The sequence below is a fragment of the Cetorhinus maximus genome, chromosome 11 (genome assembly GCF_964194155.1).
Source record: "Cetorhinus maximus chromosome 11, sCetMax3.hap1.1, whole genome shotgun sequence".
In the NCBI taxonomy this organism is placed as follows: Eukaryota; Metazoa; Chordata; class Chondrichthyes; order Lamniformes; family Cetorhinidae; genus Cetorhinus; species Cetorhinus maximus.
This window is the reverse complement of record NC_135889.1, coordinates 43,232,127-43,258,528: the sequence shown is the minus strand read 5'-3', so window position 1 is coordinate 43,258,528 and position 26,402 is coordinate 43,232,127. Positions and strand designations below refer to the sequence as shown.

At 44.4% G+C, this 26,402-nt stretch overlaps 1 protein-coding gene across 2 annotated transcripts in view; it reads right to left on the bottom strand.

Moving 5' to 3' along the window:
- Positions 1-26,402, bottom strand: part of tmeff2a (transmembrane protein with EGF-like and two follistatin-like domains 2a) — a 116,203-nt gene that overhangs the window by 19,143 nt on the left and 70,658 nt on the right. For both annotated transcript variants that reach the window (XM_078551852.1, XM_078551853.1), the window contains exon 5: positions 5,144-5,240. In XM_078551852.1, the coding sequence (XP_078407978.1) occupies positions 5,144-5,240 (97 nt within the window). The remainder of the gene's footprint in view (positions 1-5,143; positions 5,241-26,402) is intronic.

Sequence of the window (26,402 nt, the reverse complement as noted above, 5' to 3'; positions counted from 1 at the left end):
ACCTGCCTTCTCCTGCTGCATGTCTGTATGGTGACTACCAGATTGTGAACCTGAGCCTGTTCTAGATCTAAGTCCCACTGGGGTGTGTGTCTCTGTGCTGGTGGAGGGTGTGATGGATCTTCCAGTCTGCTTATTTCCAGCTCTTCAATGGAGGAGGTGTCCTCTTAGCTGGAGATGAGGACCTGGATGGAGCTGAGTGACTGGCTGGCTGAGGGTGTCAGTCGCTTGACAGAGCTCCCTGTGAACCAAAGTAGAGATAGTTAGTGCATGGCAGCAGAGTCAAAAGCAGGAGAGAGAGCATTCACTTTTGTGTTGAGAGAGGGATCAATTGGTGCAGGATCCTCACATGGGTGTTCACTGCCGACCTCACCATCACCTCAGGCGTGGTCCATGTCCTCACGAGTCAGTGCAATAGCACGCTCCTCAAAGTGAGTGAGGGGCCGAATGTGGGTCACTTCACCCCAAGTCTGGGACCTCTCCCTGCTGCTTTGAGCCAGCTTCTCCTGCATGAAAACAGATGGAGAGAGTGTGAGTAGGACACATGGCACAGCGTGGAATGTTTGTGTGGTGAGCAGAGCTATGGATGGGATGAGATGCGAGCTTGAGAAGATATGAGCCTGATGGAGATGTGAGGGTGTGTGTGAGAGTAAGTGGTGTTGTCCTTTGAGGCGTGAGATCCCGTGGATGTGTGATGGGTTTGTGAGTGTGAGTTGAGAGTGACTTACCCTGGTGGAATGGATGAGACCATTCATCCTTTTGCAGCACTGGGTGGCTGTCCTCTTTTATAAGGCGTTGGCACTGACCATCACCTCCCATGCTGGACTGGTGACCTTGCTTGCCAGTTCTGGCCAGAGCGAGGGTAGAGGACATTGCGGTGGGCCTCTGCTCCATCCAAAAAGGCGTTCCAGGGACATGTCACTGAATCGGGGGGCTGCAATCTTCTTGCCTTTCAGGGGCATGTCTTCTGGGCAGCAGTCCTGGGCTGGAAGCACTGAGAAGTGCGTGTGCGGCTTAAATATGGCATCAGGTGTGAAGAAGCGGCGAGGTGACAGTGTGGCGGGCAAATCGGAGGCTGCCCGCCATCGAAATGGCGTGTTAACCGTGAATGCATGATTAATGAGGCGGGATTCAGACAATACGACATGGTATGGTAAAACATTCTTTTTCCTGCCCACTACCGCACTTAGTGCAAACCTGGGATGATCCCACCCCTAATTGAGACCTTTAAAATTATGAAAGGGTAAAGCTTTCCACTTGCCTGGAAGAGCATAACTAGAAGCCATCAATATAGGATAGTCACCAAGAAATCCAATAGGGAATTCAGAAGAAACTTATTTACCCAAAGAGTGGTGAGAATGTGGAACTCATTAGCAGAAGTGAATAATACAGATGGATTTAAGGGGAAGATAGACAAGCATACGAGGGGAAAGGGAAGAAGATTAGATTTAGTTGAAGAAAGACGGGAAGAAGCTCAAGTGGAGCATCAATGTCGACATAGACTAGTTGGGCTGAATGGCCTTTTTCTGTGCTGTATACCCTACGTAACATATATATGTATATGTTTTTAAGCACCTTAAATGATTTATATTGAATTGCTAGTGTGCTACAAAGATTTGCAATTGGCTGCTTTCTCTGCAGTTCACAGAATCATGATCTGAACAAAACTCTGATCTAAGCACAGCATTTCCTAGCAAGCAGAATTGTATGAACAAACAATGAAACAGGCAATGCATAGGGGAGTTAATTAACTAGCAGGGATTTGGAGTAATGTACTCATTTAGATAAATAATCGATCTGTTACATAACAACAACAACTTGCATCTGTATCGCGCACTTAATGAAATAAACATCCAAAGGTACTTTACAGGGGTATTATTAAACAATTTTTGATACCAAGACACATAAGAAGATACTAGGAAAAATGAGGTCAATGATGCAGTTTTTGAGGAGTGCCTTAAAGGAGGAAGGAAAGATGCTGAAGGCAAAGCTGCCAATGATGGAACAAATAAAATTGGGGATGCTTAAGAGGTTAGAATTGGAGGATCACAGATATGGTGGAAGTTTGTAGGGCTGGAGGAGGTTAGAGAGATAGGGAAAGGTTTGAAAATGAAGATTTGAAATTGAGGCTTTGCCAGACTGGGAGCAAATGTAGGCCAGTGAACATAGGGTTGATAGGTGAATGGGATTTGGTGCTAGATAAGATGCAGGCAGCTATGCGTTGAATTGCCTTAAGTCCTTGGAGGGAGAAATATGGGAGGCAAGGCAGGAGTGCATTGAAATAGTTAAGTCTAGGGGTAATGAGGGAATGGATGAGAGACTCAGCAACAGATGAACTGAAGCAGGGGCAGAGTAGGGTGATGTTACAGAAGTGGAAATAGGTGTTCTTTCTGATCGTGCAGATATGCGGTTAGCAGCTCAACCCGGGGTCAAATGCGGCACTAATGTTGTGAACCGTCTGGTTCAATCTCAGAGTTGCCAGAAAGATGGCTAGAGTTGGTGGCTAGGGAAGGGGGTTTGTGGCGGGGACCAAAGACAGTACCCTATACAGCTAGCTTTAAAATGTCTTTACCTACCTTCATTTAAAACATTATTAAACAATAATGACATTCTTTAGGTAAATGTGCATTTAGCAAATCATAATTTCATTAAACTTAAATAAGTTATCAAGATATCAGTCAGTTTACTGCAGCTCATAGCCCAGTTACAAGAGATGAGACTGTCTTAGAACATTGGAAAATGCGAAAATGTAGATGAAGAAACAACATGTCTGTATGTGTTTTTATATATTATATGAATGTATTTTTGTAGATAAACACTTATGATAACAGGTTGCTGTACATGGACTTTTATATTTACATTATCAAATTACTATTCAAATGCATCATCACCATTAATACATGAATACTGTTGAGTAAAGATAGATCTGGCAGTGTTATTTAGTATTCAAGACAGGGAGGTGAGATTCAGTATGGGAAAAGCAGTGTACAGTGATATGTTTTTCAAATTCGTGATCTTAACTGTTTGTTCTGCATTTAAATTTATTATGGAAAGCATACTTTGATGAGGTCTATAAATAGTACTTTGGAAAAAATTTACAAAGATGTATTTGGGGGGAAAATGATGGAACAGAATTGAGTAATTGATTTGGGTCCTCAAGAAAGAAGTGGCTTGAGGTTTAGAACATTTTAATCCTGCCTTTATAATGATCAGAGTATTTCTGCATCTTCTAACATCTTCCTATGCTGGGATAGCTATTCAAACATTTTATACAGATACCACAGACAAAATGTAAATACGAATAAAGTTAAGGATTTTGGTGCTGGTAAAGACAGGTAGGCAGGAAGGCTGCAGGGATAGTATACTGTTCAGGAAGCTCAGATGTACAGGTTTCCTGCAGGTCTTACTGAATTTAATGGCAGGACCTGATTTTTTTTAAAAGAACCATTTCCTGGCTGCAGCCAGCCAAATTGAAGGCTGGCTGGCTGTCAGGTCGCTCTAAGCCAGAGGTAGGCATTGGTTGTTGGCAGGGGTTCTGGCATCGGGAAGGGATGAGTTATCAGGAGCGGGTCAGACTGATTGCCAGATGGAGGTCTGAGGGACAGATGGTGGGTACACATTTTCCTACTCCTTCTGGCCTACAAGTAGTACAGGCACCTATATCATCCAGCCCTCATGCCTCCGTTCAGCTACTGGGTTTCCCGAAGCCTGGGTAACCTGGCCTGCAGGTGTTAAAAATAAAAGCGATGTTAAAGTGGATGCATGCAGCCTCCTTAAAATGATTTGAGGATCCAACCACCACATGACAGCGGGTTGGTCTCCCGTTGCCATTAAAACCAGAAGTAGTTTGGAGGTGAACTGCCCTTTCTAAAAAATTGTAACTGCTATGAGTGGAGGAGTTTAAAATTACCCCCGATGATAGTGTGCTTTACAGCAGTTAAAAATGTTCGCAGGTATTGGTACTTTGTGTGCAATCCCAAAAGTCTTTGTTAAAATACTCTGATCTTGAAGTGTAGGCACTGGTATGTGTGAAGTACTGTATTAGAGTGATTATTTATAGTTACAGACCAGTTGGATCAAGTCAGGTCATATTAAGTTGTTTCTGGACGCATGTCTTTTTGGTCAGCTTGGCTAATCTCAAGTGCTTTGAGGGTAAACTTTGAATGAAAATGCTGGGTGTTAATACTCAGACAGGTTCTATATAAGCCTATGACTTACAGAATTAGGGTAAAGACTAGCTTTGTGATTTTTGCATCCAAATACACTCATGTAATTCCTTTGTCTGCTGTCTTAACAAGGACATGATGTGTTCATATACTAACATTTCATTGATTTTCCACCAAATTGATTTTTAAATAGTTAACTTAAAATTCATTAAAGTCAAAACAATTCACAGCAATGAATGCCCTATTTATTGTATGCAGATTTTTTTTCAAACAGCTACAATTCAGTTTGACTTGAATGCTTTGATTTGTGTTATTGTATCCTACAGTGACTAGAATGTAATGTCAAACCAGCAGTAGGAAACACGTCAGTCAGCGTAATGCAAATTTCAAAGAGCACAGTGAACTCACTAATCAACTTCCAGTTTAAACACCATCTCACACCAGTTGGAATTTGCTATGAGCACATGCAATGACCTTTTTAATTCTTGGTCAACACTGTGCTGATCAAGGGTGCTGGGGAAAAAAAACACCACTTTACATTTGATTTCAGTAGCAAGCACTCTTTGGCCAGGTACAGAACAGATCAGGTATGGGGTAAAACCTCCTAAAGGCCTCCCCATAATTTCAGAAAAGTATCCCAACTGCATCAATATGACATCCCCACCTCCCCCAACAATCAATTTTGGAATTAAGATTAAACATATTTGGATGCAGGTTAGGACACTTACTGAGAATGGAGGCCACACTCCTTTGAGGATTCTGCCCAATTTCTTTTAATTCTCAGAGTTGCTAGATAGAAGGGACTTTCATCCCATTGGACTGGGCTGGATTTAAATCCAGGTCCCAAAGGCAAGAGCCCCAGTTGACGCTCTATAAGAATTTCTAATTTAATACAGTGTGCCAGTGATGGAGTTGCATTTATAGTTTGTGGATATTAGCAAATATTAATATTTGCTGTTAATTAACACTGGAGAATTTACCAAACATCTTCTGCGTCTTCATCACATTCTGCTCCAAATTGGCAGATATCACATGATGAGGTTTTCTTCGGAATGGTTTCTCCAGAACCTTCATTTCCTGCAGGTCACAGAATTCACAAATAAAAATCATGCAAAATACTACTAGGACTTTGTGATTTTATTTTTATTTTCTGATGCACATTAGAAACTATTAAAAGGCATTTTTAAATTGTTTCAGTCACCTGACAATCTAGCCAACAAGGAATTAAGGTCCATAACTCTAACCCAGCCCTTATGTTTGACTTTGACAAGGTGAAGCCATTCTTCAAATTACTACTTTTGTCCATTTAACCACTGTAAATATTTCATAGTCCTATCTTATTCTCAAGTCAGAGGAGTGTCATAGAAAATGTCAAAGCAATCACCTTTCTCAAAATGTGACTGCATACTTGAAGTCTTTTTAAACCCTTCCCTCCCTCATATCATTTTTATTTAAATGAAACTAATCTCAGTCAAGACAGGCTTCAGTGGAACTATCACGACCAGTTGCAAAATTTACCAACAATCCTTTGCGGGAATATACATCATGGTAACCCATATCCACTAAATAAGTCAGCATAGAATATTCTGACAAGAAGAAACAGCTGAGTCGCATTCACAGTAATCACATGAAGAAATAGAATGAATGCACCGCACTGCAGTATATAACGATTGAAGGACCATAGAGGAATATGAAATTTTTTTTAAAACTGTGTGAAATAGCACTTAAAATGGAAATATTCAAAACAGTTTATTCCACCCAGAAATACCATTCTTTGTCAAAAATATGTAATTTTAAAAAAGTTTAAACCAAGATTTCATTTCTACTAATCAGATTCTAAAAACTTGTTGGAGACCTTAACCAAGTGACCGGACCTTGAATGATACATTGCTGGTGTAATCAATTGCAACATATGCCATTACTGTATGCATATACCATGCATTGTTTTTATTTTATATGGAGCTGGGTCACGGTCAGGGTGATCCGGTTTTCTGAACCCAGAGTTTATGTTCTGAATTAACTTAAGCATAGACTGAATCTAGGCAGCTGATGGCTCAGTTGTTCTCTGCAATGCCCACTATGGAAATGAGCAGTATAAACCCTGGAAGGTTCAAGGTTTGACTTCAGCCTATGCCAAGCTGACTGATTTTTTTTAGATATGCAAATTGTCCCTGGACTGCAGGTTAGACATTAAAGTCATGTTCAAGAATAGAGAGGAAACCCTGTTCAAGGAGGGAGAGGACATTGAACAAATATAGTCTGGTTAATCTAAAGGCTAAAGAAATAACTTACATTTACACAGCACATCCTTAGGACATCCCAACATGCTTCACAGCCAATAAATTATCTTTGAAGTGTACTCACTGCTGTAATGTAAGAAAACTTGGCAGCTAATTTGCTCACAGAAAGCATCCACATACAGCAATGAACAAAATGACAAATGAATGTTTTTATTAAGTGTTGGTTGGGGGATAATTGCTGACCAGGCCACCGGGAAAAATTATTTACACTTCCTACAATAGTGCCATGAGGTATTTTATGCCCACATGGGCAAGTAAGTACCTTACCCAGAACACAGCACCTTCAACAATATAGTATTCCCTCAGTACTGCACTGAAGTGTTCACCTAGATTATGGACAGAATTTTCCATTCTGGAGACTAAGTGCGGTGGCATGTTGGAAAGTTGATGTTATTCCCACTGGGCAGCAGGTTGGATTAATCCGTGTGATTACTTATGCATCATTGAGGAGCTCGTTGAATCTCATGACGTGGAGGCCAGGGATTCGTCCGCCATGCCATTACCTAGGGTCGAAGGTCCTGGCGCCATATTTAAATGGCATACGCACAGACATTCACTCTCTGCAGACCTGGTGTGTTGTTTCATTCTGCTTCTCAATGGTGCCTAAAAGAACCAAACCCTCCACTCCATGGTTCAATGAGGCCTCCCTTGGGATTCTCCTCCAGGCTGACCAGGAATGGCAGATGTCCTCTTTCCTTGGGGTGGGAGCTGGAAGTCCTCTCACCTCACCACACCAGCCTGGGAGGAGGTCGCTAGGGAGGTCAGTGCCAATGGCCAAGAAAAAAAGGACTGCCGGGAAAGGATGAATGGTCTGATGTGCTTTACAAGGGTAATTGAAACTTCTACTCACTCCAAACTCTCTCTCATAGGGCCATCAGGCAGTCTAAGAGCTAAAGTCAACAGGGATGTCACACACTATCAGCAGATGGGACATCAGCATTGAATGTCTGCCAGCTACTTTAAGCCCACCATCTCATGTAAATTCTTCCACAAATGACATCTTAATCCCTTACTGGGAAGGGCTTATGCAGCAGGCACGCATGCTTCTGAACTGCTCTTTCATCCATAGTGCTCACAGTCAATTCATCTTTCTTTATGCAGGACAACATTTCCCACAACAAAAAAGGGAGAGAAACAAGACCGGACGAGGGACCTCAGAGTTGAGGACACTCTCCACCCTGGAGGAACAGGTGGCAGAGCTCTCTGGAGAGAATAGTGATGATTCCTGCATGGAAGGAGAGATTGGCCTCCCCCAAAAAGTCAGTGAGGGTCCATCCAGTATACATCAGCCACATGTGGACAATGACTATGAGTGTCCTATAATGTTTGGAGCCTGCCTAGTCAATCACTAATTATCTCTTCTCTCTATTCAGATACCAGCAAGAAAAGGTGAAGGCTGTCTTCAAGCAAGCCCCTCAGCACCAGCCACCAGACCATCTCAGAAGAGGATGCTGAACACCCATCTGATGAAGATCCGTCACTGCATTCACCTGCACCATCCACCAGCGCAGATGCACACACCTCAGTGGGACCTAATTCTAGAGTAGGCTTGGGTTCACAATCTGATGATCACCTCACCGACAAAGGTCCATAGCAGGAGGAGGCAGTGACAGCTGAGGTCTCTAACACTCGGAGGACTGCTGAAGACCAGGCCACTGGCTGAGTCAGAGTCCGATGATGAGTCTCTGCAATCGGCCCTGAGGGAAATATTGGAGATGCAGAGACATTAGGGGAACATCAGGCAGAGTTGTCGGAGGCTGTCAGCAGACTGGAATGAAGGATGGAGGAGTATATCCATGTTCTATCTGACGTCATGGCTCCGGCATGCGAGCGCATCGAAATTTCCATGGAAAGAGTGGTGGCCACATTGAAGACAGGTCCAGCAGTTTCTGCCAGGTTTGCGCTCAGACTTGCACACCATCACACTAGCCATGGATGCGTTCTAGCAGTGGCTAGGCGAGAGAGGGACAAGGCACCTTGACCTCCCTCCAAATGCCCCTTCTCCTCAAGGAGTCAGGGAGGGACCTCAGGCACCCAAAGGGAGGATAAGCCCCAGCTAGACACCCTGGAGGCATCCACCCAGGGCACTCCAAAGGTGTCCTGTCACTCCACTCCAAATCTCCTCTGCCTGTGACCCCATCAAATCCAACAGGTCAGGCTGAGGAGGGTGCACCTGCCCAGAGCATGAGATCCTTAGCAGGCTGGGCCCCCTAGACCTCAGACCACCAGAAGTAATCACCAAAGTAATCTCAGATAACAGGGCATAGCAGTCAACAGGCTGCCTCCACCTCTGCTGCAGATGTTGGGGTTGCATCCAGACGTAGCAGTAGGGTTAGAAAATTAAGAAGTTTTGAATGCAGGATGGTTGCATGGGTGTTCATTCACAGCATATACTCCTCACTATTGCAAATATAGTTCGCATTTATCCCTCTCCAAGTCTCAGGTATTCAATGGCTAGTTGTTGTGATGCAAGGTCCCACATTCATTCAAAATGTACCCCCCCGCCTCCCCCCAGTTAGCTCCCATCTGGATCCTCAGTTCTATTAACTCTCACTCAATCCCATCACAGTGATTTGCCTTTATTTCCACGTCTGTGATATTAACAAAAGTACTTCATATGTGAGAAAAATGGCTGGACAATACATGTGTGACCCTTGGATTATTATTTTGCCTCAGGAGTAATGCTCATCAAGGTTAGTGATTATCCTGATGCTGTTGCACTGAAGTCTGTAGTTTGTGGATGTAACAACTATTTGTCATGACCAATGTTAGATTCTTTTCTCCCAAGTGTACTTTGTACTGGCGTTTATTTTACGACAGTAAGTTTTTGGGAAAAGTAGTGTTCATTGTCGAGCACCACAGCCTTTCATGTCTCCCTGCAATGTGTTTTTGTCTCTGCATTTAAGGCTGAGCATTAGTCCTTTCTTAGTTCCCACTCTCCCTGTGCATAACAGTGAACGATGGAAGTAGGTTTCACTCAGTAACATTAGAAATGTCTGCTAGAGGGGAATGAACGTGTGGTGTCAGAGGTGTGCACTCATCCCGATGAAGCCGTCTACTTACTTGTGAGGATCTTACTTTGCTCTGGAATGGCTGCCTAGTGGTGCTTTATGGAATCCTCCATAAAGGCACAGTAAGTGACTCGAAATGAAATTCGTTGCTTGACTGTGCACTCAGACTTAGGGTAGAAAGAAAGGATTGGCCTTTGTGAGATGGAGAATGTCGAGGACTGGAATGCTATGAAAGCAATATTTTGGCACATGTCCTGAGTCCTCAGCAGGATCTATGAAGGGAAGAAGCTGTCATTGACTGCTGTGTCAATACTGACTGGGCCACATCGCCCCCAAATGCCAAGGCAATGCAGGATGCAGGACATAGACTTGACAGGCTTCCGGCAAATGCAGGGTAATGAGTGTTTGTAAATAATCAAATGATGGTCCTGCTGAGCCACTCTCTGTGAGGACAATTCCAACAAAACTTGCAGTTTGGGTGCATGCTGTAGAGTAACAGGTCACCTGTGTCCTGATGACCAAAGGCATATTGGGGCTTAGTAGCAAGATGAGGCCTCTGCATTATTCATCCATGACAGTTGACATTTGGAGAGATGGTGCTGTCCAGATGTATCTCCCTCTTGAGATGGTCAAGCACTAACCACCGACGAATGCTTTTCCTGTTAGAGCCGCTTAGTGTTTCAGCCACTTGAAGGCTTCCATGCCCACTGACCTATTGATGCCACGGGTGAAACGACTGCACTATGTAATTTCTTAAGGAGGTGCACTAGTGGAGTGCTAATCACATTCCACAGCAGCCACATGTTCCCTAGGCTACTGCGCCTTCCAAAGATGACTCCATCGTTAGGGATGAAGGTGACTTATGCTGCTTCTGTGATCACTGTGAGATTGATGATCTTTATGGTGACACTGAGAATGAAGATTTTGTTGTGTACCCTGCATTGAAGCCTGAAGATAACTTTGATCATGAAAACTTGTCTTCATCTTATTCCACTTGAAATCTTGTAGCTATGAGGTTGTCACGGGCACGTCTGCCACATCGTGCCCGTGCAATGGCATCTTTTTGTGGCTTGTCTGAATCCACGCACTCTCCACATTCATCCTCTTCCAAGACCTCCTCATCTGAGGAGACATCTAACTCCTCATTGTCTTCCTCTGGCAACACATCCCCCCTTTGCAGCACCAGGTTGTGCAGGGCGCAACAAACAACAATGATATGGGGCACCTTGCAGTAAGCATTGGGGTGCCCTGACTGACCAGTCCAAACTTCGGAAATGCATCTTTAACAGGCCAATAGTTTGTTCTATTAAGGATCCTGTGGTGGAATGTGCAGCATTGTATCTCTTCTCAGATGCACTCTGTGGCTGACGAACAGGCGTCATTAGCCATGTCTACTCTGGGTACCCCTTATCACAGAGGAGCTAACTCTCCAAGGGCTGAGCTACCCCAAATATCTCTGGCACCTGGGAGTGACTCAAAAAGTAAGAGTCATGTGAGCTCCCTTGGTACCTAGCACAAACATGTTGGATCTGCTTTCTGTGATCGCAAATGAGCTCGACATTCAGAGAGTGAAATCCTTTCCTATTAATGAATCTCACAGGTTGTTGTCAGAGAGCTCTCAGGGCCACATGTGCACAGTCAATGGAGGAAAGCCTGAGACTGTAGCAAATCCCACAGCTCTGGCAGCCTGGCTTGCTTCATCCACGCGGAACTCATGGTGAGCTTTAATGAAAAGGGCGCCTGTCATCTCCCTTATGTATTTCTATGTCGCCAATTGTGAGATTTCACACAGGTCCCCAGTGGAGCCCTGAAAGGACCCGCTGGCAAAGTAGTTCAGTGTAGCAGTAACCTTCAGAACAACCGGCATTGGATGCCCTCCGTTGGTGTGGCATGAGTTCCTCACGGAGAATGTGGCAAATGTGAGCTACCACATTCTTAGACAAGTGAAGGCATCTATGGCACTGTCTTTTGCTCATCTCCATATATGAGCTCCATCTTCTGAAGACCTTTGGTCCTGCCAAATGTCTTTGTGGATTTGGCCCCTCCTCATAAACATCTGGGATTTCCTGGGGTCCTGCTGGCTCTTGATCCTCAGGGCGATGGTCTTCCTTGAGCTGCATTAATCGGCGACAGGTCCTTCTCCTATTCTAATCATAGCTCTCAACCAAGATCAACATTACCTGCAGTCTGCATTCTCCACTCCTCCTTGTATCTGTGAACGGCTACAATTGAGCAATCAATGATAGTTCCTTGGTGCTCTCAGTCGGTATATTGCATACCAAGGCCACCCCTTGCAGGATGATATCATCCTGGAGGCCAACAGGTGGTTGAGCTTTCCCCTCAGAACTGCACATTCACAACGAGGATCCTAATTAGGGTAAAAAGACCCATGCCCTATAACACAGTAAGACTTCTGGTGGTTGTCTTCCAGTGGCACGTATGTCACAACTGTAAGCATGGTGCCTTGAATGCCATGACCAGTGCACTGGGAACATGGAGGCTTGTAGGGTCCTTGCTGTCTCTGCACAGCAGACATGGCCCTTGATTTTTTGACTCAACATCCATTCTAACATGCCTCTGTAAAGATCAAATGCCAATTAAGACCAAATGCAACACAGCACCTAAACTTAATGGATTCTCGCCTGAATGTGAGTAAAGGAGTTAGTAAATTAGTAAAGGAGCCAAGCTCATTCATTGTGCTTTAGACCCTCGAGTCCAGCACTCAGCTGAGCCATGCTTTCCATGGTTTGTCCAGGAAATTTATAGGGTGCCCCGTCAATCGGCCAAAAATTGCTGTGCTGAACATCCCCCACACGTCCAGAAACCCATCGCCGACTGATTTTCTTCTGGCTTGTTTTTCAAACTCCATCATTCTTAGGTGAAAATGAAAATGGTGCTGCTAACTTTCATTCATGACACCAGTTTCCAACCTCCCCTATCACCCACCAAGTTCCTCACATCCACCTCCACCACCACACTCACCACCTCCTAATTCCCATTCCTCCTGTCACTATCCAGCCTCCCCTTGTTACCCTTGACCCCATCATTGTTCATGTGGATATTCCTGTTCCCCCCACTGAACCCTTTAATGTTGATGTCCTGTTGCAGTTTATTTGCCTGATCCCACCCTTCATGGTCACATGCACCCTTACTTTACAGGACGCCCTCTATGAGACCATCCAATATTTCTTCCGCCCCCATGATTTTTCAGCTACCAACTTACAGGATCCAGATGCCTTCCCTGATCGCTACTGTGCCCTCTGCCTCACAATACCATGACTCGACCCCTCAAGGTCGAATGCATTAGGTGTGCATGATCATCACTGCCCAGATAGACCTTCCTCTGCCCAAAACTGGGACCAAGACATGCATGCCATGCCATGCCATGCAGAATCGTCTGCATGGCCCATATAGCAGACAGAAGAGGACAGCCTCTTCAATATGGTCCTGACAGCGAGGCCTCAGTCCCAGGACGGTCTCTTCAATATGCCTCTGACAGCATAGCCTCAGCCCCAAGACAGTTTCTGACTCTTCCCTGGACAGTCTCATAACTCTTGCCCCAGGAGTCTTTCACAACTCCTCTCTGTTCTTTGACCACCCCAATCATGCCTCTATCTTCCCCCCAACTCTCTTGTTTCCCCCTGCTTAGTCCTGCCTCCGTCTTCCCCCTTCCATCTAATATTCTGCACCCACCCCTCCCTCACCTATGTCCTGCTTCCGTCTCACCCCTCCTTGCTGGTCTTGCCTTGCGTGCCCAGCCTTTGCGCAGCTTGTGCTACAGGCACCTGATATTTCACAGCTATGGTCTTAAAGGAAAGTGAATGCAGCATCTACTGACCTCCAAGTTGTTGATGAACTGAAGCTGTCCAGGTGCATGCCACTTATATACAATTCTGAAACAGACTGTTCTAATTGTCTGCTGGCAGGATACTTAATTTGGAGAGGGAACGCAATTCTGGCAAGTTGGCCTTTTAAGGAGCATTCATGAAATGCAGATGAATGGAAATGTGGTTCCTGATATTGATCAGTGGGAAACTCAACCCGCCTATAACCCGTCATTGAAGCTGGGAGACCAAACTAATTTTCTGCTGGCGGGAAACTGACTTTTTCCGTCATGCCAAATTTAGTGCCCTTGCCTGCCTCAATTCCCGTCGATGGTGGGAGCAGACAGTTCTGTTCACATTTCTGGACTGGATCTAAATCCACTATCTTCTGAATCAGTCGGGAGTGATGTACACCTCACTGGGGTACCCTGCATCGGCTTGTTTGAGGTCCTTACACGTGGTGCTGTAGGTCAAAATGCCACTAAAAAGGCCAACAATAATTTTGATTTTATGAATAGAGGCATGGAGTATAAGTGTAAAAGGATTACTTGGACAAGGCAATGGTTATGGCAGAGTCCATGTAGCTTATGGTAACCCATTTTAGAAAGCTACAGAGTATGTACAGTGTAGTTTCAGCAGGATGATACCAACTAGTTATTAAGTGAGACTTACCATCCTAGGAATATTTCCCATGGAATAAAGAATGTTAAGAAAAGAATTTTAAAAAAGTTTTAATTAGGTGAATAGGGAAATTCTATTTCTACTGGCTGGGGAATCAGTAAAAGAGAGTGAAGAGAGCAGTTTGAAGAAGATAACAGAGAGCTGTTTTTGCCACAGGGAACGGTTCAGGTAAAAACCATTGCGATTTTCAAAGGATGGATAGATAAACACATGAAGCAAAGGGAGATAAAGGATTACAGCAATGAGCAAAGCAGTTTAGATTAGTAATAAAATTAGGAAATACTCAGCGGTGGCTTATTGGTCACGTACTTAGTGCATACAGGTTGAGTGGGCACGGGAGAGATGAGGGACCATGGGAGGGTAGGTGGGGGGGTGAGAGGTGAGGTTCTAACAACCATGAATACAACTGGGCTGATGTCCCAGAAAAAGGAGGTGGGCCTTCTAACCTGCCGGTCTTGCCAACTGCCTGCCTCTGTTCCTGCATTGGGCCTTCCTCCAGAGGTGGCGGACCTATCTCCAGCCCATGTCCATCACCCAGGCGTGAAAGTAAGACTGGCAGGCTCCTCCAGAATGGAGATAGGATCACAAAGTTGAGAATTTTCCCCCGTTTCCATCTCCTTGATGAAAATATGGCCCTTGGTGTTCATTTTATGAGTATCCCTAAGGACTGAATTTTTAGGCCCTGTTGGGTGCAAGCATGGAGGCAGGCAGGTACAGAATTTCACCCCATTGGCTGGCATGCTGGTTTCCTGGCACCAATCCTCTCCTGGGACATTGGGTAGCCAATTAAGAGCTGTTTAAAGGCCTATTATCAGAGGCCAATTGGAATCTTCCTGTTAGTGACCAGGACCACAGCTGCGTGGTGGCGGCCTCTCAGGGGCATGTTGAGAGGCCAGCACTCCAGACAGGCTTTGAGGCTCTCCCCACCTTCCTGGCTTCAAATACAGCTGATGGTTGCCCTTTGAAGGGGTTCTCCCTCCACAATGGTGGCCTGGCTGCCAAGGGGATTTTTTTTATTTTAAAGTTGAAAATGTTGGTGAGAAGGTGTCTCCATCTTGGAATGCCCTCTCTCACTTGCCTGAAAAGGCAGCCTGTTGCTTCTTCAGTGGTGGGAGGCCTCCTATTTGCCCTCCAGCTTAGAAAGCCACCATCCTCAATTGAATGGCGAGCCTGCCCTCTGGCTATTAATTGGCCAATTCAGAGAAAATCAGAGGAGAAAATCTCCACACAGTGCAGACTTTTGACCTTCATGTGACCCTGATGCCAGGGTCCTGAAACCCGCAGGGAAAATCCTGCCCCAGGTCTCTCTGAACATCAACATTTAAAAGTTTCACATCTTTTAAAAAATATTCTGCTTTTTTATTCTCATGACCAAAGTGAATAATCTAATACTTCCCCACATTTTACACCATCTGCCACCTTGTTGCCCACTCACAAGCTGTCTATATCTCTTTGCAGCCTCCTTTTTTGTGTCCTCCTCACAGCTTACACACCCACCTACAGAGGAAACCTTGTTTGCTATATATAATTATCAAAGTAAGAGTCCACTTTACAGTCACTCATTTTAGCAGCTTTGCTTCTTTGCAGTGCACCAACAACACGTACCATTACTGCAGACTTTGACAAAAAAAGAACAAAAATAATTCATTGGTTTGAAGCTCTTTAGTATATCCTGATGTTGTGAATAGGTGCTATATAAATGCTGACTGCCGTTGTGCATCTCAGAATGATCACAAATTTAAATTTGAATAATATGGATTCTAAGAGTTTTCCCATAAATGACTCTGGAGACCAGCTAGCTTATCTGACATAGAAATAAGGGCAATTCCAGGCTCAGAAGTTTGTTCTATTCATAAAATATTAACCATTGCTGTGTGACAGGAAAGGTTTTATGTTGACCCAGATTTTGCTGTAATAATAATGGCAAGGTTAACATTGTGTGCTATTATCACAGGGTAAACCTAACAGCATCCACATACAACACAGTTAAGCGCAGGATCTGGATGTTGCTGTTAGAAATACCCTGCTCAGCCAGAGGGTGCGCTGTTGCAGTCCTTGCTGATGGATTCAGCATTGAAATTACTGCAATGTATGAACTTACTGCACTTGCCCACTTGTTCCACGCTGAAAACAGTTTTCAATGGCATAATAAATCATAATAGCTGAATTACGTATCTCACATTGAAAAATTAAATTTACAATGTAAAAACTCATTTCCTCAGAAGAAAATTAATGTTGATTTAAAAAAAGTTTGTTTTTCCTCTCTGTCCCTAAACTCCCTCCTTTAATATCATCCGTACTTCCCAATATTTATTTTCCTCCTTGTGCACAATTTAAATACAATTTATATTTCCATCTTTACACTTTATGGTTTGAACTCTGTAGACTAGAAATTCAAGTGTCCCTGTTTCTTTGGCGCGGGAGTCGTAATTTGCTACCTATCTACCTGTGTTCTGATTGAGATGGGCAGCATGCAAATTTGGTACATCCACCTCATTGACATAACTGCAGCATCTGGCCAAGTGGTCCCACACTGCTTTCCTCTTCACACCGCAGGGCACCTCTCTGCTCAGCAAGGGGACAAGCAATGTTGTGCAGCCAGCCTGCTCCTAAGAGCATGCTGACCTGTTAAAAGTGAAGCTGCGCTGAATAATATTGGTGGAATTTAAATGATGGAAAATTGAACACTAGGCCAGGCAGTGCGGGGGGAGTTGAGACTGACGATACAGTGCTGGAAGCATTGGTGGTGGAGACGGGCAGGAGGAGAGATGCTGTGGTTTTGCAGAGACCCTCAGAACGGAGTGGGAGGTGGTAATCAGGGAAGTCAATTCCAGAGTCTGGACCCAAGAACTTGGCAGCAATGCCACAAGAAGTCTAATGACTGCATGTGGGAGGTCAAGGTTAGTGAATGTATCTTCAAATGACACCTCCTACCCACCACATGACCAACCTCTGGACTAGGGCTGGTGGGGTCAAGATGCCTGTATCTCCTGAGCCCCATGGAGGAAATGGCTCTTGCCAGCAGGGTCAGAGCCAGTGTCATTGAGCATTGCTGAGAACATCAAGGATGGTAGTGTGTTTCTGCCTTATGCCTCTCTCAATCCCCAGCTCATCCTCATCCTGCTATCTGACATGATGTGAAAACTTCAGATGCAGTGGCCATGGATCTTCTGCTTCCCTCATATCAAGATTTCTCTAATGATTTCCTGCTTTTGGACACCCAAGAATTTCTGTCTGTTCAGCCACAGGAGCTTGTAACAATTTTGAGGTTTATAAGGTTGTTATGTTTGGGACTGTGTCTTTAATTTAAGGCAAAAATTGAAGGAGGTTTTGTGACCTGGTCTGAAGTCTGCCTGACAGCAAGCCTGGGTGGTTTGATTATTAGAGATTAAAGGGGGCCCACATTGTTTCACCGGGAAGACAGTGCAAGGTGCTTATAACAGGAGACAATGGCAGTTGCCTGGATAGATTGCAAGTCTCCCAAGCCCCAGAAAAGCATCAAGAATGTTGGGTGCTTACAACAGGAGACGATGGCAGTTGCCTGGATAGATTGCGAGTCTCCAAAGTCCCAGAAAAGCATCAAGAATGCTGGGCTGTAAACAGTTGTGCTTTAAACTGTCCATTTACTTCCAAAATAAAAGAGAGTTGGCGTCTCAAGGATAGTTAATCAGCACTTTTACCGGGATACAAGGCCTGTGTGATTCACATGGCCACGGAGATGGGCTTTGATAAAGGAAGGGTCTAAGATATCCCTGAAAACTTACAGACAAGCTTTGTCTGCCCGGATCTGGGAGAGGCACACGATGCTGTGATTCACCATGCAGGAATGCGGGTGCGAGCTCACGCTTGGATTGAAAAGACCAAATTCATGAGGAATTAAAACAAGCCTGGAAGTTTCACCTGGCTTGCGCTCTGGGGAAGACACCTCACTGTGGAAGACAGTTCGGAGATTAAATGTTCCTAGAGTAAGAAAGGAAAATAACATAAATAAATTCTTGGGAGCTAAGAATCACCTTGGACCTGTTCTGGGAGAACTGAATGGCTAGATAAAGGGCAGCGTACAGTATGTCTGTGAAGCACGTTTCGGATTTGCTAAAAGAAAAAGGGGAATGTTCTGTTTTGTCGTTTAAAGTATAAGTTGCCTACAAAGATAGTGTTTCGTCAATAGAGCTTTTAGTCTTGTTACAGTAAAGCCTTAAAAAGTAAAATCTTGTCATGTCATCCTTTCAGCTCTTATTTGGAAGTTTGAATTTCTTTTTAAAAGTTATTAGTTTCCACAGAGATCATAACAAGCCCTAGGAGGAGAAAAGTGAGCAGCAGCACAGCACCAGGAGGCCCTGTCACTTGATCGGACACTTACAGCCACCATCTCAGATACTGGCATTGTATGCACCTTGGGAGCTAATAAAGATTTGGGATCAGTATATGGTAAGTCATGTAGGCATAAGTGGGTTGCTGCCAAACCAGGAGTAAAGGATTGCTTGTTTGCCATCTCCCTAGAGGGGCAGGGATTCTACTATAAAGGACTCAGGTGAGGAGCTAGACGGGATGCATACAGGAGATCACTAACGGATATACATACTGAGATGTTGCGTGCATTGCCTGACCAGCCAGATGCTTTTCCTCTCAGGGTACAGCAACACTCTCTGGCAAATCCAAGGACACATCACAGCAGCTCCAAAAACAATCCTGAGTATTTCAGACACTCTGCAATAACAGAAGTTCTTAAAAATGATCTTACCTACAATAAATGACCTGTCTTGCATCTCTGTGCTGATTTTTTTGTATTTGTTGCCCGAACTGGCTTACTCAAATTAGGTATCCTGGCATCGCATCAGCCAGTTGGGCTGTGTGACTTCAGGATAGCGCTGCTTTACATGCTTCCAACACATGTTGGGATGCCCACATAGTTTTGAAGAGGCCGGGCTGCAGCACTGCATGCCCCAGCAAGGTGGTGCTAGGCCTCTGTAACACATGGATGAATTTCCCACCTTGTACGTCTCAAGGATGATTATTTAAGCTGATTGGTTGAAGAGTCTTGCTGTTTCTTGGCCTGTTCATAGATGCCATAGATCACCTGTAGAGGGTGCAGCATTGAACCAGAAGCTGGATTAGTGGATATCCCTGCTGACAAGCCTCTGACAAGTCTGCAGGCAGTTGTCAATGAGGTGAATGGTGAAAGCCTTTCCTTCACTGCTGTGAGAAAAATCTGTGCAGTTATATTCCCAGAAATTACACAGTACAGGGCAATTCTATGAGTCTACGCTACTATTGGGAGAATTATCAATGATTGCATATATTGGAATTTCACGTATGCGCTGGTCAGTACATGTCCAAATTTCCAACCTGAGATGCTGGTGAAGCTGTTGTCAGCAGCAGAGACTTTTAAAACTTGCATATGTTTAAAGGGAAATCACAGATTACTTATCTGTTTCTCAAGCTCAGCTTCCAATGTCCAGTTCCTCATAGATGAGTGGTGTTTAAACCGCATTGATCATTTTCTAAAGGCTCCTGTACCCAAAAGCAGGACCTTTCGGGGACTGGGGCAGAATGGCTGACTCAATGTAATTTAAATGCATGATGCATGGAACACTTAACACGTATGATAAGCGACTGTAGTGGAACAGACCTGAGCATGATGTTTTTAGGCAAAAAGTTATACCTGCACTGGGATGAAATCACCCACCGTACAGACACATTGGCTACATGTTCCTTTATCTGCTATTTTAATGAAAATGTGTGTTAAGATCCCAGTTAAAATATGAGCCAAAAACATGTGAACATGTTGGTGTGGTCGTGTCACAATGTGTGATTTCACCCCAGATTCTTTAAGAAATAAAATATAATCTTAAATTGAGTCCACCATTAATATTCTAATTACAAAGGAAACAGTAAGCTTCTCAATGGTTCAAAAGTCTCATACATTGAGCATGTGACCATAGATACCAAGGAGGTCACATGTTTGATTCTAGGCCTGTGTTGGGTTAGTTGCTCTAAGACAAAGTATTGGTGAGTGTACTATAATTGGCCTCAGTGCCCCTGGGTCAGGGAGAGAAAATCAGCCAGGATTCCCACCTGATTGCTAGCCAGAGGCCCATGCTTGAAGAACATGTGCACTGAATCGATGAAAAGCAGGTTTAGACTCGCTTGCAACGACCCTTGTAATTGAATAGGCTGCCAATAACAGCTACAAGGTTCACAGATGAAGAGTAGCCGCTTGCTTAACGAGCATGCATTAGACCAGCAAGAGATCAATGCCTTCAGCAGTAAAAAGGCAAGAAAGAGAGGTTAATAAAAAAGGCAACATAAAACTTCTAATCCTCACACCTTGGAGTCAATGATCTGTGCCACATGATGTGGAGTGACAGCAAAGAGAGATCAGACTCTAATCAATGTGGAGGAAAGGCATCTGGAAATTTGCTCCTGGCCAATACAGGCTGTCCAGCTCTGACCACCATCGGCAAAATCTTGGAATTTCAACCCTAATTTATTTGGGGTTACAATGCTAACCAACCTTTGCACACCGTTCCCTCACACTTTCAGTATCTTGTGCCTCCACTCCATTACTGTCACAAATATCTAGCTCATAATTCATTTGTTTTAGAATATAACTTTTAGTTTTAGGAATTAAAATTTTAACTGTAGAAAATAGGGGTATCTAGTTGAGAAACTGGTGAAGGCAGCCTTGAAGCAAATACAATTCAAACAAGCTTGGAGTTTATTACACTTAAAAAATTGGGCCATGTTGACTTGAGAGGTTACCAGCTAGAAATGCAAGATCATATAACGGCAGGTGTCTTACTTAGCTAACAACTGGAGACGTGATGTTTGCAGTTATTCCAGTAAAGGATGTTTTCCATGTGGTTTCCTAGAATTAAGGAAAGCTTTGGAATTAAATAGTTAATTTGTGTTTTTATCTGGGAACAGGCCGTGTGTGTCACATTGCCATGGGGAAAGGTGGAGCTTAGTGAGATTCTTTGTTTTGAGTTTATCTCTGTGAATTCAGTTAGGGCAAAACCAGCAGGCAAGACTGGCTAATGTTTGGAAAAGCAGCTAAGAGATTGTGTTAATGTTGGGTCTTTTGTTGCTTGATGCTCCTTGGAAGCAGAAAGAGAAAGCCAGATCTACACCTGGAGTAAATGCCAGATCTATCATCCATGACACAGTCTGCGATTGGGAGCTGTTATTCCGTATAAGACAAGTTGTTAAGTGGAGTCCTGGGCCTGAATTTTCATTCACGTCAGGTGCACAGAGTCTGGAAAATTCCCAACTCCTGAAACCTGACTCGGGAGAAACTTCCCTGAATGGCTTAATATTCGCTGTGGGGCATGATGGAGTCTGGTCCCGTTGACCCTGGAAGCAATGGAGTTACGGAGGCGTGCCCAGTGTGGGTTAAGCAATGCGATTGGAGTTTAAAAGGAGAGTCGATGCGTTGCTCAGAGGAGACATCAATCAACAGTTAGGTGCATACTAACTGTAATAGTTGTCTAACTGGTTGCTGACACTGGATAAGACGGTCCATTATGAACTTTCTATAGGAGAATATAGTCATTGCTGTTGCCTATTCACATTGTATTGAAAGAGGACACTCTACCAAGTTAAGGTCAGAAAACCTTCACAAGACACAGCCATGGAGATGGTAACATCTTGGTACCATCAACTGCTCACAATATTCTGTATTTACTCAGGCTACTATAATGCCTCAGGGATGACTGATACACAGCATATTTGCCACGAGCCTATGCCCTTCCTCCTACCCTCTTTCTACCCATCTCTCCTGGTGTGGCCATGAAATTGAGCTTTGACTAGGAGCCTCACAGCTACATACTGTCATGGCAGAATAGTGTGACTCAGAGGGAGCAGGCTATCAGGGTAGTTTGTGATTGGGAGCACAACATGTCACTCCCAGAGGGCAGGATAAAAAGTCAGGATAGCCTGCATTCATCAAGTGCCATTTCTCCCCGCAACCCCCAACATTAGACATTGATGAAATAGAGAACATAGTTTGTGTATGCAAGCAGACATATATGTGTGAGACCATTTGAAGCTGGAAGCCTTGTGTGCCTTTTCTTTTTTAATTTCTCATTACAGAATGTCACTAAGAAGGGCATGTGGGGAAGGAGTGGGAGGTGACTGTGCCCCTTCATTGACCAGGACATGGAGATGGTGGTCCAGGGACACCCCAGCATATTATGGCGGAATCCACCCACAGCAACTATACAAACATACGAATTAGGAGTAGGCCACTCAGCCCCTCGAGCATGCTCCACCATTCAATATTATCGTGGCTGATCTGATTGTAACTTCAACCCCAAATTCTTGCTACCCCTGATGACCTTTCACCCCCTTGTTAATCAAGAATCTATCTAGCTTTGCCTTAAAAATACTCAAAGACTCTGCTTCCACCGCCTTTTGAGGAGGAGAGTTCCAAATGCTCATGACCCTCAGAGAAAAAATTTCTCCTCATCTGTCTTAAATGAGCGATCCCTTACTTTTAAACAATAACCATAGTTCTAGATTCTCCCACAAAAGGAGTCATCCTCTCCACATCCACCCCGTCAAGACTCCTTAGGATCTTAAAGGTTTCAATCAAGTCCATAATGCCAGGGAGATGGCCTGGACTAGGGATGGGACTGTGAGGCTATGGGGAATCCTCCTCTGTGTCGGATTCATGAACCAGGACAAGGGCCTCCTCCTCCTGGTCCTCATCGTCCTCCTCCTCAGATGTTAGAGCTATAGGTCCGGCTTCTGTCCCCTCTGGTTGCAGGCCCCTCCACAGGGTTTGAGCAGGTACAGGGTGGCGTTTTCACTGCCAGTAGGAAGCAGGGCTTTACATCCATGACATTCAGATATGATTGTATGTGCTAGAAGTACTGCAGCTATTGCACATGGTGCAGGGTGATGCCACACGTGTGTTAGAACAACTCCTTCAACTACCTTCTATATTATCCATCTACCATCAGTGTCCAATGTCAGGAATGTGCAACATCTGCAACATACAATGTTGCCATACATCTTGGCTCCTTGTGAAACCGCGGCCTCTACCACATAGAAGACAAAGACTTCAGATGCAGAGGGGAAACAACAAAGGCATGCATCCCTGCAGCATACATGGCATCATGACATGTGGCAGCCTCTACTATGTATGGGAACTGTGAAGGTGGTGAAGGATGTCTCAAGGTGTATTTGTGCAGGTCAAGGGTTGTTGAGGCCAAGGGTTATGATGGTTATGGTTTCAGCCATGTTAATGGCACTGACTTTCAGTATGTACTGTTGTTGGGATGCATTTCCCCAAGGAAGTATGGCTTCCACGTTGAAGGTTTATTATGTGGAAGCAGGGATTAGCTGATGTAATTTGTGACCTCTTAAGAGACTAGGGGAACCTACGCTCGATTAGCAAACTTCTGGAGATGACCCCCTCCTGTAAAGAATCAGCCGTGGTCTACATGGGCCTGCCCCTCAGCTGGTCTCCCATTGCCAACCTATTCCTCCTCCTCTGAGTCAGATTCTTGAGCCTGGACAAGGACCTCCTCCTCATTGTCCTCCTCCTCAGGTGTTAGAACCCTCTGGTTGCAGGCCCTCCGCTGTGCCATATTGTGGAACATGCAACACATGATGACTATTCCAGAGACCTTTTCAGGAGAATATTGTAGAACTCTTTCAGAATGATTAATGCACCTAAAGTGCATCTTCAAGATGCCAATAGCCTGCAGCTCCATTGTGTTGTGGGTCAGCACATGGCTGTTGCAATGGCTTTCAGCACTGTTTGCAGCTGCCTAAAGGGGTTCAGCAGCCACCTCCTTAAGGGGTAATTCTTATCCCCAGAAGCCAACCACGGACTGAAACTGGAAAAAGCTGACTGTTGCAAATTCCTCAGGATAAATTAGTTGTGGCAGCTTTCAAGATACCATGCACACACGTGCAGGAACACCTTGGTGTGGCCGCACACCACTTGCACATTCAGGGAGTGGAAGGATTTTCTGTTTATGAAGGTGTCAGGTTGATAATGTGGTGCTCTTCTGGCGAAGGGGGTACAGTCGATAGCCTCCTGTGCTTGAGGGGAGCCTACTAATTCAGCAAACCCCCGGCCCTCTGATTCTGCAACGCCACATCCAATTGGGAAGTTTATATGCTCCCCTCCCTGAGCAAAGAGGGCATCTATGACTGCCTTGATGCACCTTTGTGTGGCTGGCTGTGCGATGCCGCAGACGTCTCCGGCTAACCCCTGAAAAAGCCTGCAGCATGAAAATTCAATGCCACTGGCAGAGTATGTGGATCTGCAGATTGTAGTGCCAGATCTTGTTGCACCAAGGCACATATGTTGGTAACCAATTCCCAGCTTAACCCGAGTCTGCTTCTGCATTGGTTTGCATATCCAGATATGACCTCAGCAGTAGATAGATCCTTACCTCAGGGTGAAACCTGGTTTTCCTCCTCCTCCTACCTCTAACTCCTGGCCATGTCCCCTCCCCTGACCGCATGTTGCTCCTGCTTTTGTGCCTCTATGGCGCGAAGGTGCCATCCCCATTTTGCAGCCTCTTTGTCATGATGTGCACTCTTCCCCTTATCTGGCACACTCTCCTTCTTCCCACCTCGGTGCTCGAGTCAAGAGGAACAAAAATATCTGCCCTTCCAAGGCATAGGCCCCACCCTCCAATTCCCTTGGGTGTGAGGCACACATCTGTGTTTGAAGTTGTTGAAGTTCTATGGCACTTGGTGAAAATATTTAAAGCTTTCCAAAAGGGTACCTGAATTCTCCAAAGAACTCTGGTAGGTTTAGACCTTTTCCTCAAATTCGTAAATCAAACCTCGGTGATGAAAATCCCTTCTGAGTGAAAGCAGCTGTGAACCGTGCCTGTACAAAATACATGCCACGCCCCATTTCCCTCCCCTCCAGCGAAAACGATGGTTACCAGAAGCTGGGGGCAGGACTTCCAGATTCAGGACTCCGGTGCCTTTTTGGCTAAGGTGAGGAGCCCTTATGTCTTTGCAACAATTTGGGTCCTGATTTCTATTTACTAAATTGCCCATTTCCAATAAGATTACAGGAGAGCCAAAGGACATGGTATTATAATTATGTTTCCTTTTCCTTAATTTTAAAACAATTAACGAAAAAAATCAGAGCACAGGACAGAAAGAGAGGCTGAGCAGGCCGAGTCTGTTTTACATGCTTGTGTTATAAAAAAAATCTGACATCACAAAGCATCACACACTGACTGCCTCAATTTATTAACAATGTCAATTGTGGAAGGCAGTAATACTGGGGCACACTGAGGCCCAAGCAAGTGAGTATCTGATGTCATTGACCGAATAAAGGCTGAGAAGTTCACATTTGGCAGTGCCAAGTGAAGGCGCTGCACCCACATTTCAGGAGTTGGTGCCTTGAATTACCAGCACAGATTCAGCCAATGTGCTTCAGCAAGATTGGCATTTCAACTGGGAATTTAGTTCAGTTCATATGCATCAGATTCAGCGACCCAGCAAAACCAGGTTCCATAAGGGTTCAGCAGAACAGATGGTTCATTGGGTTATTATGTTAACATGGTAGGTCTTTGTGGGTTCTCAGCCTCTTCTTAAGTGCTGGTAGATGTCAGGAAAACTCCAATCGAAATTCTATCCCTTGCCCTAACTCAAGTAAGTTTTCTTTCCCTCTAATTGTTCTTTCTGTTGCTGCAAAGAAAATCAGTAACTTCGCAAAGAGAAAATCATCATTCAAAGTAGATGTCAAACAAAGTAAAAACAAAACAAAATAATTAGGATTTGAATGTTAATCATAATTGTTCAGCTATTGTAGGAATGTAGGAACAGGAGTAGGTTATTTAGTCCCTCAAGCCTCTTTCAACATTCAACTAGATCACGGTTAACTTGCATCTTAATTCTATTCATTTGCCTTGGATCTGTAACCCTAACATAAATATCCATCAATCTCAGGATTTAAAACTTTCAATTGGCCTAGCCTCAACAACTGGGGCAGGGGGGAAGGTGGCGTTTGGAAAGATTTCCAGATATTCACTGTGTGAAGTGCTTCCTGACATAAGCCCTAAACAGCCTGGCTCTAATTTTAAGGTCATGCCCCTTTGTCCTGGACTGCCCTACCAGAGGAAATAGTTTATCTCTATCTACCCTATCGACTACTTTCATCATCTTAAACACCTCATTTAGATCACCCCATAATCTTCTATGTTCAAAGGAATACAAATCTGGTCTATACAATCTGTCCTCATGATTTAATCCTTTAGCCTTTCGTACCCTTCAAGTGAATCTATGCTGCATTCCAAGGCCAATATATCTTCCTGATTTGCATTGCCCAGAACCGAATTCAGTACTCCAGATGGGGTATAACCAGAGCTTTATATAACAGTTGCATTACTTCCACTGTTTTGCATTCTGGTCCTCGAGATAAAGGTCATATTCTATTAGCCT